Raw genomic sequence first — 19,781 nt, forward strand, 5'->3', positions numbered from 1 at the left:
CATCGCCCACCAGGGTCTGGTTCATTGGGGGAGGGGTCCGGCACTGCCCGAGCGGCCGGGGCTGCGATGGGGGTGTCAGTTGGGGTGGGGGTCTCTCCCCGGCTCGGGGGCGGTGGGGACCCCCCCGTGTGCCCCGGGACCCTTCAAAGCGCGGCGGCCGCGCGGGGGGGGCGGCGGCGGGGGCTGATTACAGGGCGGCGCCGGGCTCGGCCGCCCACGGCCCCGCGGCCGCGCCGGGCCCCCGCAATTACCCGGTATTTATACCCCGGCCGGACGCCGGGAGCTCGCCGGGGCGGGGGGGACACGGAGCGGGGGGGCTCCGTCCCCGGGCAGCCGGCCAGCCACCGTCCGTCTGTCCATCCATCCATCCCTCCATCCCTCCTCCTCTCCATCTCTCCTTCCCATCTCTCCTTCCCTCCTCTGCCTCTTTCACCCCCACTTATCAGCCTTGGCTCAGGAACGAGTTTGAGGGGGCTCAGTCCCCCTGCCCCAAATTTGGGGGGTCTCAGCCCCGTCATGACACGAGTTCGGGGGGTCTCAGCCCCCTGAGATGAGTTTGGGGGTTCTCAGCAGGACAGAGGTTGTCCGTGTCCCCATCCCGGTCCCCAGTGCGGGGGTGCCGGCAGTGTCGTCCCCCCCCCCCCGCTTCCCTCGGTGTCGCTGGGGGTTGGGCTGGGGCGGGGGGAAGCGGAACCAGCCCCGAATCACTTCCATGTGTGTGCGGGGGGCACTGCGGGCACTGGGAGGGAAGAGACCGGGAATGGGCACTGGGAATGTGGCACTGAGGGCACCGGGAATGCGCACACACAGCGCCGTGTCTCACCACCCCGGTGTTCCCAAGCCCCCCCTCCGTTCTGCCCCCACCCGGGGGACACCGGGGGTGACCCCCGCGTCCCCCCACCCCCCCCGGCGCGGTGTTCCCCCGTGTGCCCCCCAGCCCGGCCCGGCCCCGTCCGCCCTCTCCGGCCCCCGGATGTTTCCCTTGCGGTCGGAGGCCCCGAAATAGCACAGCCCCCGCGCTGGGTGCGCCGGCCACGGCCGCCCACGGGCCCTGCGGGACCGGGGGGGGCCAGGGGAGGCTCCGAGGGCCCGAAACGGGGCTGAGGCCCCCCCCAGCACCAGCCACGGGGGGCACCCCGGTGTTCGCAGCCCCGCCGGCATCCCAGTGATCCCCGCGAGGTGGGGGACAGGGAGGGTCTGGGGGACAAGAGGAGAGTAGGGGGAATGTGGGGGGGCCAGGAGGAGCCACGGGACATGTCGGGACATGGGAGGGTGAAGGGAGGTGCAGGGGGTCATGGAGGAGGTTGGGGGTCCCATATAGGACCCTGGGGGAGCTGGGGGATTCCATGGGATCATGAGGCGCCCAGGGGGACATCAGGGAACCCAGGGGGACCTGGGAGCATCTGGAGGGACCCAAGGGGACACTGAGGATGAGGAGGGACCTGCAGGGACAGAGGGGGACCCGGAGTGGGGCTGGGGGGTTCCCACCCACAGGGAAGCCGGAGCAGGGCGGCCCCGGGGCTGAGCGGTGCCCACGGCCCCGATGTTACCTCCCACCCTTCAATTATCCCGGGAATTATCCCTGGAAATAACTGCGGGGGCCGCGGGGGGGGGCACCGAGCCGGGGGGGGCAGAGACGGATCCCCGGCAGGGACAGACAGAGCCTGGGACAGCCGGACAGACCCCGGGGAGACAGCAGTGGCCCCTGGGGGGACAGAGGTGACCCCTGGGGGTTCAGGGGTGGCCCCCAGCGCTGCGGGGACCCCAAGCCTGCCCCCCCTCTCCGTGTGTGTCCCCCCCCCCGCCATGTGGTTCCCATCGCACTGCGGTGCCGAAGCCACATCAGAGCGGCGGCGGCAGCAGCCGCGGGGGCGGCACCGGGGGCCTGACCCTTCCTCCGCTGCCGAAGGACCCCCCCAGGTTGCCGAGAGGACCCCCCCAAGCTGCCACCGTGCCCCGTGTCCCCCCCCAAGTTGCCAAAGACACCCTCCCGTGCAAATCTGGGGTACACTACCTGTCCCCCAAGCCCTGGGACCGCCGCAAGTTGTCCTAAGATACCCCCCCCCCAAGCTGCCAGGGACCCCCCCGGCCCAGGGACCCCCCAGCTGCCAGCGACCCCTCCCCATTTCTGAGCCCCCCAAACTGGCCTGGGTGTATCCCCCCCCCCCCCGGTTCCCCGTGTTTCCCCCCCGGTTGCCCCGGGGCCTGTGACCCCCCCGGCGCCCCCGCCCGTCGCTGTCCCCGGGCCGGGCTGCCCTGGCTCGCGCCGCGCTGCATTTCTGCGGTTCCCAACCCAAAATTGCTGGGAGTCGCCCGGCGTCGCCCTGATTCCTCCGCGGCCGCGACCTGCGGGGGGGGGGGGACCCGGGAGGACAATCGGGGGGGGGGCGGGGGGGGTGGGGCACCCCAGGCTGCTCCAGCCGCCCCCCCCGGCTCGCCCCAGTGCTCCCAGTTTGCCCCCAGTCCAAGACTGAGGGTTCCTCTGTCCCCGTCCCGTGTCCCCTGAGCTCACGTGGCCATTGGGAGGTGGGGACAAGGACACGGATGGGGACAGGACAGGCATGGGGACAGAAGCAGAGGGAGCGCAGGGACAGTGACAGGGTTGGGGACAGGACAGGACCCTGGTTTGAGAACCCCACTGGGGACAGGACAGGGTTGGGGGCACTGTCGGTGACAGGGCAGGGTTTGTGACACTGTTTCTTGGTCCCATTGTCGGTGACACTGTCGGTGACAGTCGGTGCCCGGGTCCCGCTGTGGCGGGTGACAGGACACTATCGGTGACACTGTCGGTGACACTGTCGGTGACAGTCGGTGCCCGGGTCCCGCTGTGGCGGGTGACAGGACACTGTCGGTGACACTGTCGGTGACACTGTCGGTGACAGTCGGTGCCCGGGTCCCGCTGTGGCGGGTGACAGGACACTATCGGTGACACTGTCGGTGACACTGTCGGTGACAGTCGGTGCCCGGGTCCCGCTGTGGCGGGTGACAGGACACTATCGGTGACACTGTCGGTGACACTGTCGGTGACAGTCGGTGCCCGGGTCCCGCTGTGGCGGGTGACAGGACACTGTCGGTGACACTGTCGGTGACACTATCGGTGACACTGTCGGTGACAGTCGGTGCCCGGGTCCCGCTGTGGCGGGTGACAGGACACTATCGGTGACACTGTCGGTGACACTGTCGGTGACAGTCGGTGCCCGGGTCCCGCTGTGGCGGGTGACAGGACACTGTCGGTGACACTGTCGGTGACACTATCGGTGACACTGTCGGTGACAGTCGGTGCCCGGGTCCCGCTGTGGCGGGTGACAGGACACTGTCGGTGACACTATCGGTGACACTGTCGGTGACAGTCGGTGCCCGGGTCCCGCTGTGGCGCCCCCGCCAGGCGGCAGCAAAGCCTCGGGCTCGGGGGTGGCACCGCCTGGCCGCGACCACCAGGGGGCGTGGGGGCACTGGGGACACTGGGGCGGGGTCCTCATGGGGGGCAATGAGGGGTTAATTGAGGGGGGGGTCCTCATGGGGGGCATTGAGGGGTTAATTGAGGGGGGGTCCTCATGGGGGGCAATGAGGGGTTAATTGAGGGGGGGGTCCTCGTGGGGGGCATTGAGGGGTTAATTGGGGGGGGTCCCAATGGCGGGCACTGGGGAGTTAATTGGGGGGGGGGCTCGATGGGGGGAAATGAGGGGCTAATTAGGGGCATTAAAAGGGGGGGTGTAATGGGGGCAGGTCCTGCCGTGGCTCCCTCGAGCCCCCCAGCCGATCCCATCCCCAGCCCCCCGGGGCTCAGGTCCGGATGGGGACAGTCCCGGTGTCCCTCCCCAAAACACTGGGGCAGGGCCTGGCGGGACCTTTTGCCCCCAGGTGCCGCCACTGCGGGCCAGGAGGGGACACTGAGCGGCCCCAGTGGTCCGGGGGGATGGAGCAGGGACAGGTCGTCCCCAAGCCCCACCGGGTGCGGGGGCGAGGCCGCGGGGCCTTCCCGGGCTGCGGGGCGGGAATTGGGCCGAAAACACCGGGAAATGGGAAGGTCACGGACGGAGGGCGGTTTTGATACTGGAAAGCGAAGCCAAAGCCATTCCGTGTCCCTTGCTGTCCCCTCGCCGCTGTGTCGCTGGCTGCGATCTCCTCCCGCCGCGCCCCGCCCGCCCCGTTTGCCACCAAACCGCTCGCTTTTCTGTAAAATAAACAACCCCTAACCCCCCAAAACTCCCCAAGCTGCGTTCCCAGTGCAAGGGCAGTCCGGGATCCCCGCTGTGGCGCCCGCTGTGTCGGGACAGGGATGAGCTATGTCGTGACAGGGCGCTGGGGGTGTTCACACAGCGCCGCGGGCCCGTGAAGACGTGTCGCAGCGCCATGGCGGCTGTCGCGACAGGGCTGAGCAAGCTCGTGGCGCGGAACAGGGACTCAGGGAGGGAAGAGCCGCACGTAACCCGCGGTACCGCCGGCGGAGGGGGCCTCGGCGCTGCCAGCGGAGCCCGGCCGAGCCCCAACACAACATGGCGCCGGCTCCGCCATGCGCCGCGCCGTCCCCCCAAGGGCGCAGCCGGGCCGCTGGCCCCGCCCTTCCGCGGCGCCCATTGGCCCGTTTGAGAGCGACCGGCACTCTGATTGGCTCCGCGGCGCGCCGCGGCAGCCGCCTCCGCCTTTGGATTGGTCAGCAGTCCCGTCAATAGCTGCGCCCCGCCCTCCCCGCAGCGCGGCCGGCGGGGCCGGTTGGCGGCCCCCGCTGCCAGCTACCCCCGCGCCCCGCCTCCCGCGCCCCGTTGGCCGCGGCGCACGCCCGTCACTCCGCTGCCCGCGCCGCCGCGGCCGCGCCCATACGGGGTCTCCCTGCGAGCCCGCGCGGGCGCTGATTGGCTGTGCCGCCGCCCGCCCCCTCCCCCCCGCGTCCCCATTGGCCGCCGCCCCGCCGCGCTCCCCCTCCCCCACGGGGCGGGGCGGCGGGGGCGGGGCCCGCCCGCCCTCCTCCCCCCCCCCCCCCCGCGCCGCGGCGCCCTCGCTCCCCATTGGCCGCGCGGCCCGTCGTTCCGCCGCCCGCGCGGCGCCCATTGGCTGCGGGGGGCGGCGGGGGCGGGGCGCGGGGCTGCGGCCGCGGCGCGCGGCCCCTCCCTCGGCAGCCCCTCGGCGGCACCGGCGGGTTCGGCCGCTCGCCCGCCCGCGCCCCCGCCCCGCCCCGCGCGCACGGCCCGGCCCCGGCACCATGAGCGGTAAGGACGGGGCCGGGGCCGAGCGCCGCGCGGGGCTCCGGGCACACGCAGAGGCGGTGGCGCCCGCCCGCTCGGAGGGGCCAGAGGCGGCCCCGCCCCGCCGGGCCGGGCCGGGCCCCGCCGGGCCGGGCCTCGCCGCGCCGCGCCGGGGGGACCTGCCGGGGGAGGGACCCGGGGGAGGGGGGAAGGCCTCGGGGGAGGGACCGGCGGCCGCGCCTGGCAGGGCTGGAGCGGAGGAGGGGGCGGCGGGGAATGATGGGGAGGCCCCGGGCATCGGGGCTGGGGGCGGGGGGGGGCGAGGGAGGAAGGGATCCCGGGGGATCGCGCGCGGAGATGGCGGGGGGGGCCGTGGGGGTGGGCGGCTGCGAGCGCAGGGACCGGGGGGCTTTCCCCCATTCCCGGGCAAGGCGCCCTGCGGGGGCGGATGCGGGAGCCGAGGGCGGGGGGGGCCGTGCGGGAGGGCCGTGGGAAGGTGCGAGCGGCCGGGGGGGCTCGGAGGGGTGTTCAGCGTCCCCCCCACCCCCATGTGAACCCTGGTGAGGGGTGCTGGGGATGAGGGCAGGACCGGGAGCCGCAGCCCCGTGGCCGGCGGAGGATGAGGAGGCTGCCGAGCGCTGGGAGAGGAAGGATTTGGTGGGAGCGGGGACTCCGCGCTGGGGGGGTCGCGGGTGGGGCAGCCCCGGGCAGGGGATCCCGCGGGCCGGACCAAGGGGGGGAATCCCGGGGTGGATCCGCGGGCCCGGGGCGGGAGGTGTGTGCCCGGGCCGGCGGGCAAGGCAAGGGGGAGGCCCGGGGAGGACCTCGGCGGGGGCCAGGGAGTGTCCCGAGCGGGCGGGGAGGAGCTGGAGCCTGGAGCAGGGCCGGGTCCTCCCCCCCTGTCCCGCTGCCAGCGCCCCTTTGGCAGCTCCCTGCGCTTCCCAGCCCCTTCCCGGCTGCGCCAGGAGCACATGGTCCCCCCGGAGCCAGCCCGCCGTGTCCCCTTAGGGCCCTGCCCGGCCTTCCCGAGCCTCGTGCCGCTGTCCTGCCCCAAAATGTCCCTAACCGGGGCTGTCGCTTCCCTCCCGCGCAGACCAGGAGAGCCCCGAGGAGATGTCGGCTGTGAAGCCCGACAAGGGTGAAGGCGACGCCAGCAGCACCAGCAGCGCCGGCGGTGGGGAGGCCCAGGTGAGTGGGGGGAGGATCGGCCCCCACCCGGCCCCGCTGGCCCCGGGGAACTCGTGGCAAAGTCCAGGGCCGGGCCGAGCTGTTTGCTGGGCCCAGGCGAGCATTTCAGCGCAGGCAGGAAGAGGAGGGTGAGCACTGCCAAGCAGCGCCCATGGCTTCCCCTCCTCCCCGGCTCTCCTTGGAAACACGCAGTTCCCCTGCTCCCAGTGACACCACGGCCCCCACTGGCCCTTCTCCAGCTCGGGGTGCCCAGGAATGACCCTCCTTCCTGGGGGTTCGTTGTGCCACAGGGGGATTCCCCGGCTTCGGGGTGGAGGAGCCCTCTCCCCTCGACTTTCCCAGGCAGGCTCCCTCCCCTTTCCTCTCTCCCAAAGGGCTTTTCCCTGTGGGTTCAGGCTGTCCTGGCCTGACAGCCCTGTGCCTGGCAGTTGTATTTTTCCGGCTGTGGGTGGGTTTGTTCAGGAAGGAGTGTTTATCTTTTCCGAGTACGCTCCTCCCTGTTTTCTCTTTTTTTTTTTTGTTTCCCCGTTGTTTTTTTTTCACTCTGGGCCTGCCCCTCGGGTCTCCTCCCACCCCATAACTCCTCCTCTCATCCCCAGGAGTCACAGCCGTCCCCGCTGGCCCTGCTGGCAGCCACCTGTAGTCGCATCGAGTCTCCCAATGAGAACTCCAACAGTTCCCAGGGCCAGCAGGGCGGGAGTGGCGAGCTGGACCTGAACGCGGCCGCCGCCCAGCTCACCCAGTCAGCCAACGGCTGGCAGATCATCTCGGCGGGCTCCAGCACCCCCACGGGCTCCAAGGAGCCGGGCAGCAATGGCAGCAACGGCGGCGACGCCTCCAAGAGCCGCCCGGTCAGTGCTGGGCCCTACGTGGTCACCTCGGCGTCCGGCCTGCAGAACCAGCAGGTGCTCACGGGCCTGCCGGGCGTCATCCCCAACATCCAGTACCAGGTGATCCCCCAGTTCCAGACCATCGACGGGCAGCAGCTGCAGTTTGCCACCACCCCAGCGCAGGTGAACGTGCAGCAGGATGCGTCAGGGCAGCTGCAGATCATCCCCGGCTCCAACCAGCAGATCATCACGAGCCGCGCGGGCGGCAGCAACCTCATCGCCATGCCCAACCTGCTGCAGCAGGCTGTGCCCATCCAGGGCGTGGGACTGGCCAACAACAGTCTCTCCGGGCAGACCCAGTACGTGGCCAATGTGCCCGTGGCCCTGAACGGCAACATCACCCTGCTGCCGGTCAACAGCGTGGCTGCCAGCCTGGCCCCCACATCCCAGACGGGCACCCTGAGCAGCTCGGGCTCGCCAGACAGCAGCTCCCAGCCGGCCACCTCGGGGGCTGCCAGCAGCTCGGGCAGCACGGCCACGTCCCAAGCTAGCTCGGGCGCCTTCTTCACCAATGCCAACAGCTACTCCACCACCACCACCACCACCAGTAACGTGGGCGTCATGAATTTCTCCACCAGCGCCACAGTGGGCACCAACGTGCAGGCGCAGACCCCCCAGAGGGCCAGCAGCGTCCCCAGCTCGGACTCTCTGCAGACCCCAGTGTCCGGGGTGGCCCTGCAGCCGGGGCAGCAGAAGGAAGGGGATCAGAGTCAGCAGTCGCAGCAGCAGCAGCAGATCCTGATCCAGCCCCAGCTGGTCCAAGGAGGGCAGACGATCCAAGCCCTCCAGACCACCCCGCTGTCTGGCCAGACCTTTGCCACTCAAGCCATCTCCCAAGACACCTTGCAGAACCTGCAGCTCCAAGCCGTGCCCAACTCGGGTCCCATCATCATCCGCACGCCCACAGTGGGTCCCAACGGGCAGGTGAGCTGGCAGACCATCCAGCTGCAGAACCTGCAGGTGCAGAACCCCCAGGCGCAGACAATCACGCTGGCCCCCATGCAGGGCGTGTCGCTGGGCCAGACGGGCAGCACCAGCACCACGCTGACCCCCATCGCCTCCCTGCCCAGCGGCACCGTCACCGTCAACGCCGCCCAGCTCTCCTCCGTGCCGGGCCTCCAGACTATTAACCTCAGTGCCTTGGGAGCGTCCGGGATCCAGGTGCATCAGCTGCAGGGGCTGCCCCTGGCCATCGCCAACGCCCCCGGTGAGTGCTCGGGTCCAGTTCCCGTTTCGTAGCCAGGCACGGGAAGGCGAAACGCTGGACCCTGCAGGGCCGGGCCGGGGCTGGGCTGGGCGTGGTTGGTGTCAAGTGGTGTTGGCGAGTGGGGTGGGGCTTGTGCTGGCCCTGGGGAGGGAGTGTGGAACCTGTGTTGGTCACCAGAAGACACAAAAGGTCTTTTTGGGGGATTTAAATCTTAGAAAGAAAGGGAGGAGATGACTGTGGGGGGAAAGTGGAGAAGAAGGGGGACACCTGGTTTTGTACCACTGTCCTGCCCTGGTGGGCACCCAGGGGTCTCGGGTCAGGGCTGGGGTGAGGAGCCAAGTCCAGCTCAGCTCCTTGGCTGAGTCTGTAAAGAGTCACAGCCATAAAACACAGGGATTAACTGAAAACCCCATGAAAACAAACACAGTCACGGAGCCGCGGGGAGTTCCTCACAGGGGCAGAAGAAAGGGCTCATTAAGTGTCTGGGTGCTGGCACGGGACAGCGTGACCTCAGCGTGGCCCAGACGGTCCCGTGGGCATGGGGCACCCTGCTCAGCTCCCCTGGATCCATCCCGCCGTCTCCACAGCCTGAGAACAGCGGGATACGTGGATGTGGGAGCTGAGCTGGAGCCTGCTCAGCTTCCGCCTCGGAAGGGATCGGTTGTGGGAGTGCTCTGCACTTGCTTTTCCACTGTTTTCCTCGGGGGGTTTTTTGGGTTTTTTTTGGTGGTTTTTTTTGGGTTGTTTTTTTTTTTTTTTTTGTGTTCTGGCTCTGGCTAAAAGGGGCTGTTGCTGGATTTAGTCACAGTTGAGAGGCAGCAGAAAATGTTGCTCAATCCACCCCGAGCTTCCCTCTCGCGAGAGGCGGCGGCCGCTCCCCCGGGCTTGTTTTGCAGCATTATTTTGGGCTGTTGCTACAGCAGCTTGGCTCTCAGGCGAACCACGGGTCACTCCATCCTCGGGATTAGCCTGATCCTTGGATTTCCCCGAGCGCAGGGACCCGCGGGGGCTCCCACAGGCTGGGGTTTACACCTGGAGGGGGGGACATGCATGGCCCCGGTGTGTGGGATCCCTGTGGGGTCCCCTCGCTGCGATCCCTGTGCCTGGGGCCGCTCCCGCCAGGGCCGGGGCTCGTTCCCTGTGTGTTCCCTGGCTCGTTCCTTGTTTTGAAGGCGCTGGAGAAAGGCATGGGCGAGCCCCAGTTCCTGTATTCATGCCTGGCTCTGCCCTTGGAGGTGGGACAGGGAGGAACATTCTAGAGCCCACCCATCCACCGCGCTCACGCTGCAAAGCCGCCGCCTCCTCCTCCTCCTCTTTCTCCTCCTCCTCTCCTTTTTTTTAGCTCAGCAGCTCTCAGCCCTTGATCCACGGTGATGAATTCCCCGCGAGCGGTGGCAGCGGCAGCAGCGGGGCCTCCTCACTCTGGCCCCAGCCCCAGGATGTGACGCTGGCACTGTCGCCATGACATGGTGGCATTTGAAAAGCCAAAGCAGGGTTCAGAGCAGCTTTTTTGGGGAGCCCCAGCTCCATGGGATGGTCCGGGAGGCTCCTGGGATGAAATGGGGAAAGCTGTGGCCAGGACAGAGCTTCCTGGCACCGATCCAGTGGCAGGATTTGACTCCAGGCTGGAGGAGTTTTTCTCCAGCCATGTCCCTCAGACGTGGCAATGAGTCCCTTTGTCCCCCACCAGCCCCTCTCCAGGGGGTGCTGAGCCCCCCCAGACCTGCGTCCCTCCAGATCTGAGCTCTCCGATGGGAATTTGAGGGAGGGGTTTGTTCCCAACACTGCCCAAATCCCTGAGCATTTTCCAAGCCTCCACGTGTGCTGGAACTTTCTGCTCCAGGCAGGGAGTTGGGAGGGATTTTTGGAGCTGAGAAAGCTCCTCTGCTTCCCAGAGAGGTGAGTGGAAAACAAACCCTTGGTGAGGAGGAGACTGCAGCTGGTTTTCCTTGGATCCTGCTGCGTGTTCCAGCGTGGTGGGGAAGGAGAAGGAGGTGCCTAGCAGCCAGGGCTGTGGTGGCCCCGGCTGCCACCTGGGCTGACAGAGCTGCATGTCCTGCCCCTTCCAGAGCTCAGCTCGGCCTCCTGGGGGGTTCTGTGTCCCCTCCTGACCCCCATGGACAGGGGGCTGTGGCTCCTGCCCCTCGGGCCCGTTGCCAGTGAGGTTTTCTCCTTTTTTTTGGCAGGGGGAAAAATCCCCTGGGGAGAAAACAACGCCCGAAAAGGTGTTTAAAACTCGGATTTTTTTGCTGCTGGGTGTGAGGCAGAGCCTAGTGCCATGTACAGGTTTAACTCAGCGTCTCTGTTAATGGGATGGCTCGAAGGCTGTTCCCTCCTCCTCCTCAGCCGGGCTGGGAAGGAGCCGAGGCAGGGGCAGGTCTGTGACCACCAGGGGTGGCATGTGGGCAAACAGGCCCTGCCGCCAGCTCTGCCCCCAGGGAGGGCACCCCCAGAGCCAGGGAGGGAGGATTTCCTCAGCTGACAGTGCCCCAAAACCCTCCCGGGGCTGTGACGTGAGGGACAGGGGGCTCAGGTGGGGCCTGTGACACCTCCGTGGGGTCTGAGAGTCGCCTCGGTGTCACCCCAGCCCGCTCAGGGAGGGGACATCCTGTGTGAGGGGGGTGATGGCAGGGATTTTGTGACGTCAGGGTTTCTCTTCCTCTTTTGCCGTAGGGAGGAGGAGAGGGACTGTTCTGAGCTCGGTGTCCTTAGAGTGGCTCTGTCCCCATGTCCCTGGCAGAGCCCTGCTGTCCCCATGTCCATGTCCCAGCCCTACCTGGCTGAGGAATGTGCTGTGCAAACAGGTGACCAGCAGGGAGGTCAGCGCTGGAGTTAAACCCCTCCTTGTTTTGGGGTGTTTGATTGCGGGGCTGGATAGAGCTGTTGGGAGCACTGGTGGGATTGGGGTTTTTCTTGGCAGTACGAGCTCCCTTCCAGCTCCTTGGATGGAGGATGAGGGGGAATGGAGCAGTGGGACCTCAGGACCATCCTGAAAGGAAAAACCCCTGGTGGGTGCAGGAACCCTTGGAGATGCGTTCAGCAAACCTCTCCCGGCCCCCTGCTCCCACTTCTCCTTCCAGGGCCCTTCCCGGCGCTGGGGCAGCGGCACAAAGCCCCGATTGTGTCCTGTTTGCTGGTTTTTAAGGGCAGCTTTGTAGCAGGGCCTGGATGAGCCATCCCCACGGCATTGAGTGTGGCAGGGAGAGCAGGACAGGGATCAGCCGCGGCAGGACCCGCCCGTGATGCGGCCCTTGTTTGTCTCGCTGCGCCCGTGACATCACGGCAGAAAACAGCACATTGTGAAACTTCCTGCTCTGAACCCCAGCCAGGCTGGACTTTACATCCCCTCTGGATTCCTTGGCTGACCTCTGTCCGTGCCCTTCGCTGGGGACTGACGCGAATCTTTAAGAGACCCTGGGCTTCGCCTGGGAAGAAAGGGAGTGACCCCGGCAGAGCCTGCGTGAGCACAGCTTTGTCTGGGTGAGATTGTGCCCACACCGAGTCCCTGTGGGGCACAACCCCGTGGCTCCTGGGCTCCGTGGGGCAGCCCTGCTCCTCCTCCTTCTCCTCTCCCTGCTGCTGCTCCAGGCCAGGGCTCGGCAGGGCTGGGAGTGCGTTGGCAGCCGCGCCAGTCGGACGGGTCGGGCATGCGGCACCCACCCCGTGACTCCTCCCAGGACAGGTCCCGGCTCCAGACCCGTCTGCCTGGCCCTGATCTGCCTCTCCCTTTTATCTGGGCTGGCCCCAGCCCTGCTGCAGCACCGTCCTTATCACCCCACACAGGAGACGCATCCCAGCTCCCAGGGTTGGGGGAGTTTCCATGTGGCTCCTTTCCAGAGCATTGGCTCCCACCTTAGCGCGGCTGGTAGCATCCAGACGGCTCCTCATCCCTTCCCACCCCATCCCAAGACGCCTGGGTTAGATCCTGGGAGTGATACAGGCAGAAATTCCTCCTCTGGGATTGAAAACTTGGGATTTGTGGCTTGGGAAAGCAGCCACCCTTGGCTGCGGTGGGCGAGAGGCACACGGAGGTTTGGGTGACGTGGGAGATGCCTGCTGGGGTTCCCCACCTTGGGAATTGCCCTTCCCTGTCTCATCCAGGCATTTTCCTCCTTCCACAGCCCTTGCTCAGGGATTTCTGCCTGGATGTTACGGGGTGATGTGGTGGGACCTGCCTTGCTGCAGGGGGAGGTGCTCTGGGTGCTTTCACCCCAACAAAAGCAAGGCAGGACCGGAGGCTTCATCCCGGTTTTGTGACAATCCAGATGGGGATTTACAGGGCAAAGGAGCTCTGTCTGTCCGTCTGCAGCACGACTGAGGTGTTTGGCAAATCCTGGGGGATGCAGGGATCTGGCAGAGCAGATGATGAGGTGATTCCCTGCCTCAGCTGTGTCCCCCATCGCAGCCCACCTCACTCATTCCATCAGCTCCATCCCGATTTATCCCTGTCCAAAGGTTTCTGTGCTCATCCTGACACACAGAAACCTCCAGCAATTACAGGAGCTGCCCAAGGAGTGGCTTCTGGAGCCATCAGGGTCCAAATTAAAGCACAATTACTCGCTGGGCTGCAGACCTCCAGCCTGCCCCATCCCCTGGTTCCCTCTCTGCCGCCCCGATCCCCAAGGAATTGCTGAGCCAGAGCTTGGCTCATTTACATGGATGAGCTCCTGGTGCAGATTAACTCATTTTGCAAATCAGCGAGGGAATCAGACAGAAAAAACCAAGGGGACGTGGTTCCAAAGCCACTTTGTCCCTTTGTGCAGCGCTTTGGTGTGTCTGGAGCAGCTGGGGTTTGTTCTGGGCAGGGCAGTGACCCCAAAAACCGGGCAGGAAATGGGGAGAGCTCGAGCTGTGAGCTAGAAAATGTGGATTTTGGAGGTTTTTTCAGGAACACACCTTGAGAGATCGGGGCTGCGTGTCCCCAGGTTTTGCTTTTCTTTCTTTTCACCTTTAAAACTTCCTCTGCCTGGAAGCCACGTGTGCCTAGTGCCAGCTCTCCCCCCTCACCCTCTGCTGCCAGAGGTGCAGAGTTTGCACAAGCAGCCCCGGTTTGTTTGTTTTGGGTTTTATTTCCAGCTCTTCCCCTAAAAATGAACACGGGGTCTGTTCCCCCATCCCGAGGTCGGCCGGGGTGGGTGTGAGAGCTCCTCTCTCCTCCCTGCCGGGCATTTCTCACCTCCTGTTCATTTGCTAAATAAAGCAAACAACCCCAAGCTTCTTCCTGCACAAGGAGCACCTTGTCTGCAGAGAGTTCCCAAGCCAGGATTCCGGGGCTTGGCGTTTTTAGTGGGACACCAGAAACTGCCCCGTTCCTGGGGGGTCTCAGAGGTCCCTGCTGGTGGAGCAGGGCCAGGGGCAGCTCCCCTCCCCTGCTTTCCCCAAATCCCTCTTTCTCCCCAGGCTTTTTCCAAGGATTAAACCCCCTCTTGCTCTATTAATAATATATTTTTCCAGAGCTTTGCTGACCCGAGTGCGGAGCCTCCAGGGAAGTTTTAGTCGTAGCAGGGACATGTGTTAGCGGGGATAATAAATGTGAATTATCTTCTCTGCCCACTTTTCCCCTGAACCTGTCACATCCCAGGGATTTCAGAGCTCCTGCTTGGGGTGAGATGATGCCTGCAGGTCCGGGATTTCTACCTTGCTGAGAGGCAGCCACAGATCTCCAGCAGCAGGATTTGGGTTTGTTTCCCCCCGTGCCAAAAGGCTGGAGAATGCCGCGTGGGCTTTTGCCTCTTGGAGGACTGAAGCCATTCTGAGACATCCTGGCTGGATTCTGCCCCTCCCTGGAGTATTTTTGGGGAGAAAACTTGTGTTTCCTCCTGGTTTGGGGGTTTTTTTGGGGGGAGAGAGAAGCTGTGTTTTCTTCTGGCTTTTTTTTTTCCAGCAGCTCTTCCCATCCGGGGAAATCTCTAATCCATGGCTGGAGCACAAAGCTGTCGGTGCTGGCTTAGGAAGCTTAAAAACCCCTCCCTGGCTCTCTCCGTGCGGGGCTGTGACTGCGCTCACGTCACTGGAGCTGCAGGGAGGGACTGGGACGCTCCTGAAGTCGCTCCATTTCACAGGGAGCTCGGGAATGTGGCAGCCGAGGGCCAGCTTCAAATTGTGTCACCTTTGGAGGGGGTAATTTCCTCCGGGCCTGGCTGGGACAACATTCCCGTGCTCCCAGGACGATGGGGGTTGGTCCCAGGCTGGATGAAGGGACCATGCTCAGGGATATCTGGTGTTTGTGTGCCAGGTGACAGCCCCAGGTGTCATCCTGGCTGCTCCTGCCATGTACCACCATGTGACAGGGACACTGCTGTCCCAAGTGACAGGACCAGGGGAAACGGCCTCAGGCTGTGCTGGGAAGCTTAAGCTTGGATTTTTGGGAAGATTTCTTCACTTTTCTGGTGGTTTTTGTCCTTTCCTGAGTGACAGGGATGCATTCCTGGTGGCTCCTGTCCCTCCTGAGCATGGGCCTGGCTCCTCGGTGCAGCTTTGTCCGGGCACCACTGACGCCTGCTGGCACTGGCACCGCCAGGGACCAGGGAGGTTGTTCCTGCCAGGAATTCTTCCTCATTCCCAATGCCGTCCCTGGGTTGTGAAATCCCTCCTGGCACCTCCAGGAGAGCCCAGCCGGCGCCTCTTGGGGGATTTGAAATTTCTCCTCCTCCAGCCGCCTCTGGCTCCTGCCTCGGAGCTCCTACGGAAAACCGGGATTGCAAAGGAAATTTCCCAGCTTGGCCGAAGTGCTGGTCCCAGCAGGGCTTCCCAGAAGAATCGTGGGCTGGGGTTTGGGAATGCCAGCTTTGGAAAGTGCAGCTTCCAAAGTGCTGGGCAGAGGGGATGCAGTGAGTGACCAGCACCCCCCAGACACCCCCACTGACCTTCCCATCGTTGGGAGGGCAGGGAGAGCCCCAGGGTGGGGAATGTCAGGAAAGCCAAGGGAGAAGGGTGGGATTCACAACTCCATCCAGCAGAGACCCTCCCCTCCAGGTGAGGAACCTTCCCTAACCTGCATGTTCTGTTCCAGGTGACCACGGGGCCCAGCTGGGGCTGCACAGCGGCAGTGGGGACGGGCTGGGGGACGAGAGCGCGGCCGTGGAGGAGGGGGAGACCAGCCCCGACCCCCAGCCCCAGCAGGGCCGGAAAACACGGAGGGAAGCCTGCACCTGTCCCTACTGCAAGGAAGGAGAGGGCAGGTGAGGCTGCTCCCCACGGACCCAGCGCTGGGAACGCTCTGGCACCCCCAAAGCGCCTCATTTTATGGGATTATTTGGGTTGGAAAGGGTCCCTCTGAGGGTCATCGAGTCCCAGTGCTGCCCAGGCCACCACTGCCCACGTCCCCAGCGGCCACATCCACGTGGCCACCTGAGTACCCCTAGGTCCTTTCCCAGCTTTCCAGCCCCAGTTCCCCGTGCCTGGAATGTCCCATGGGAGTGTTGTGACCCAGGGGCAGGACCTGGCTCTCAGCCTGGCTGAACCTCACCTCACCCCGAACCCTAAACCCACCAACGCCACAGGTCCAGCCAATCTCAGTCCCGCATATCCACACCCCCCAGGCTGTGTCACCTGCACACCGAGATTCCCTTGGGGTTTAACCTTTCCCTTCTCGCAGGAGCTCTGGGGATCCAGGGAAAAAAAAGCAGCATATCTGCCACGTGCCGGGCTGTGGAAAGGTGTACGGGAAGACCTCGCACCTGCGGGCGCACCTGCGGTGGCACACGGGGGAGAGGCCCTTCATCTGCACCTGGGTGCTGTGCGGGAAGCGCTTCACCCGCTCCGACGAGCTGCAGCGGCACAAGCGCACGCACACAGGTAGGGATGAGGGTCCTGGCATCCCGGGAAGTTTGGGAATTCACGGGGATGTCCGGTCTGACTCGTGGTGCTGCACAGGGCAGCGCCAGGGATTCCCCCGAGTCTGAAGTGCCAACGTGTTTTGGAGCATTGGCCTTGAGCTCTTGGGGCTGAGAGCCTCTCCAGAGCCTGATCATTCTCAGGAGGAGGAACATTTTCCCAAAATCCAACACGCTGGAGCATTGTCCTTGTCCTTTAGCTCTTGGGGCCAAAACCGCATCCCAGGGGAGCCTCTCCAAAGGAACCTTTTCCCCAAATCCCAACCTTTTCCCCCAATCCCACCTCCCCATCTCCACCCCGTTCCGCCATCCCTCACGCCCGTCTCCCTGTCCTCCAGGAGAGAAGAAGTTTGCCTGCCCGGAGTGCCCCAAACGCTTCATGCGCAGCGACCACCTCTCCAAGCACATCAAGACCCACCAGAACAAGAAGGGAGGTGCCACCAACGTGGCCATGAACGTCTCGGCCGTCCCCATGGACACAGCGGCCGCGGCCGAGGGCAACGGCGGCGCCACGCCCTCGGCGCTCATCGCCACCAACATGGTGGCCATGGAGGCCATCTGCCCCGAGGGCATCGCCCGCCTGGCCAGCAGCGGCATCAACGTCATGCAGGTGGCCGACCTGCAGTCCATCAACATCAGCGGCAACGGCTTCTGAGCCCGCGGCCAGCACGGAGACGGCGACGGCGCCGCGGCGTCGGCACCTCCAGCACTAACCCAGCCCGGCACCGCTGCCACCTCCACTCGAAGGCCAGAGCTATATATATATATTTTTTAATTTCAGCTTGATTCTTTTTTTTTTTTTTTTTTTTTTTTTGGTCCCTTTCTGTCCCTTTTTCCTCCCCACCCCTCCCGTCTCCCTCCCTGCCCGAGGTCCCTCGGCATCATCATGCCTTGGTCCTTTTAGGAGAAAAAAGCCCAACAAAAAACAAAAAAACAAAAAAAAAAAAAATAAAAAACAAACCAAACCCCAACGACAGAAATACCAAGAAAACAACGCAAAAAAAAAAAAAACCAAACACAAAAAAACAAAAAAGAAAAAAACACAAAAAAAAAAAAAAAGAGGAAAGATTCTATATTATTATTATATATATAAAAATATAAAATGTGTTCGTTTGAGAGAGGAGAGGTGTTGCTGCGACCATGGCGTGGTCCCTTTGATGCCTTATCCCGGAGCAGGTCGGCCCCTCTGGGGCGGGTCGGACGATGCCCGAACTCTCCCTCCCTTCCTGGATCCCATTTTCCACCAGAATCCCTAAAAACCCCCATCCTCCCCGGGCTGTCGGATGCTTTGCTTTGAGGTGATTCTGTAATTCCTTTGGCATTCTTGGGGGGAGATCCCGCTGGATTTTCACCCTTGGACTCCCACTGCCCTCCCCTGCTGCCACTGGACCTTGGCAGGTGTTGTTCTTATTTTTTCCTTTGATCTTGGTTTTTCCCAGCCGTTTTCTTGGCAAGGCTCCCTGTCCCGTGGGAGTGGAGTCGCTCCGTGGGAAGGTCATGGACAGAGGGACGCAGCCCTGGGGGGACAACTGAAGCCTCCTTGGGGGGGAAAAGTTGATTTTTTTTATTACAGCAGTGTTGGAAATAATAATAATAATAATAATTGGGAAAAAGGAGAATCTGCGGAGCTCAGCCGGCCTGGAGCGAGGGGGGAAGCACCGCAGGGACACGAGGGACACTCGAGGTTTTGTTGTGGCACCGCTTGGAGGTGGCTCCTGAAAAAAACAAAAAAAAGTGTGTTGGAAATAGGGACAGCTTGGAAAAAAATACCCAGAAAGGGTTTTCCAGGATCCTGCTCTTCCCGCCGTGGGAGGGCTCGGTCCTTTCCGTTCTTCCTCCCACACCCTCCTCTTCCTGCCCCAGACACATCCGGGCTGCCCTGCCCGGCTTCCATCCCAAAACGGGGGTGTGGGGTGTGGATCCCCCCAAAAGGGCAAATCTGGGATTGTTCCCAGGCAGCAGCTTCGGGGTGAGCCAAGCGGGGTCTGACTGGGGTGGGGTCCTGCAATGACCTCAGGGTGTGGAACCGAGCAGGGGAAGGAGGAGTTGAGCTCAGGGAGGGGGCGGACCGGAGAACTTACCTGCTCCCAGTTTTGGGGGTCGGGGCGGGACCCCCCCCTCTCCAGGGGTGCAGAGGGGAGGCCCCCCGGATCGCCGCTGAGCCACGAATCCCACCTGCCCTGGGCCGGTCCCACAAATGAATGGGGCGTTTTCCCTGCCAGGGCACGCGGAGAGCGGCCACCCCACCGCCACCCCCCAGTGCTTCCCAGTCTGGAGACCCCCAGCCTTTCCCGCTCCCTTTTTCCCGGGAGAAGCTCTGGCAGAGCCGAGACCGCGGGGCAGGCGCTGCGGAGGTGCCAAAACCCCTCGGGAAAGCCTCTGGAGAGGAACTAAACCAGCTGCCCCACCTCCATCCCCGAGTTCTTCCGCGCTCGGGAGCTCCGGGAGGCAGCGGGAAGCGGGAATCTTGTTTTATTTGGGGTTTTTCTTTTGTAAAAAACACACAAAAAAAAGGAAAGGCGTCAGAAGCTCCCCGGGGAGGGGGCGCAGGGCCCGGCCCCCCCAAGCCCTGGCTCTCTCTCTCTCGATATCTATTTTTGCATTTGTATATTTTTATATAGGAAACTTTAAGCGTTTGTATTTTAATAACCCTGTGAAGCACTATGAGCTCCCCCCAAACCCCCCCCCCAGCCCCAAACCCACAAAGGATTGGGAGAAAAAACAGGAGGTTTCTTAATTTAATGGTCAATTGGATGATTTTGCCCCCACCCCGAATCCCCCCAAGCCCAACTCCATCCCCAGCGGGGATCAAGTGCCAAACCCGATCCCGGATCCGGTGTTGGGATGTCCCCCGGTGTCCCTCCCCAGGATGTCCCCATGGATGAAGGAGCTTGCCTTTCCTAAGGAAGCGCAGCCGGGAGGGAGGGGGACCCCCGGGGGGGGGTCCTGTTCAGAGCCTGGGCTGCTCCCCTGCAGTTTTTTTGGGGGGGGGACGACAGAAGATTTGGGGTGAAATCAGAGCATTTTGGGGGGTTCACACCACCAGCGCTGCTCCCAGTGCCGGGGGGGCAGCTGGATCCCATCACCCCCATTTTGGCTCTGTTGGCACCAGGGTCCCCACTCCAACCCCCCCAGCCATTCCCGGGACACAAAACACGAACGTGCCTTGACAAGGGGGTGACGGGCTGGGCATGAGCCCCCCCTGCTCCCTCCCGCCCCCCACAGCCCGCAGAGGGTCTGGGGGGGGCTCTTGGGGCTGTCCCCGAGGCTGCCCCCACCTCCCAGCTTTAATCCACTGTCACCCCTTCATTCTGGGGGGGCCGGGGCCAGTTCTCTATGCAGCGGGGGGGTCCTGGGGGGTCCAGCCCCCCAAACTGGCAATAATTCTCTCCCTGTTTGATCTCGTCCTGTCTCTGTTCTGTTTTAATTTGGGGAAGGGGAGGGGAGGGGGGTTGGTTTTTACAAATCCAGTGGCTGA

The 19,781-nt window shown here is 64.1% G+C and overlaps 1 protein-coding gene across 2 annotated transcripts; it reads left to right on the forward strand.

Annotated features, from left to right (window-relative positions):
• The first annotated feature begins 5,172 nt into the window (after window positions 1–5,172).
• On the forward strand, window positions 5,173–17,078 carry SP1 (Sp1 transcription factor). Of its 2 annotated transcripts, none has more exons than XM_048328104.1 (6): window positions 5,173–5,207; window positions 6,277–6,371; window positions 6,971–8,468; window positions 15,481–15,649; window positions 16,066–16,265; window positions 16,642–17,078. In XM_048328104.1, the coding sequence occupies exons 1-6, from the start codon at window positions 5,201–5,203 to the stop codon at window positions 16,956–16,958; spliced, it is 2,286 nt and encodes a 761-aa protein (XP_048184061.1). In that variant the 5' UTR covers window positions 5,173–5,200; the 3' UTR covers window positions 16,959–17,078. The 2 variants fall into 2 exon arrangements, with proteins under 2 accessions (XP_048184061.1, XP_048184062.1); XM_048328105.1 differs by lacking the exon at window positions 5,173–5,207 and adding an exon at window positions 5,652–5,840.
• Window positions 17,079–19,781: the final 2,703 nt, after the last annotated feature.

Source organism: Corvus hawaiiensis, chromosome 24 (genome assembly GCF_020740725.1).
Source record: "Corvus hawaiiensis isolate bCorHaw1 chromosome 24, bCorHaw1.pri.cur, whole genome shotgun sequence".
Lineage (NCBI taxonomy): Eukaryota > Metazoa > Chordata > Aves > Passeriformes > Corvidae > Corvus > Corvus hawaiiensis.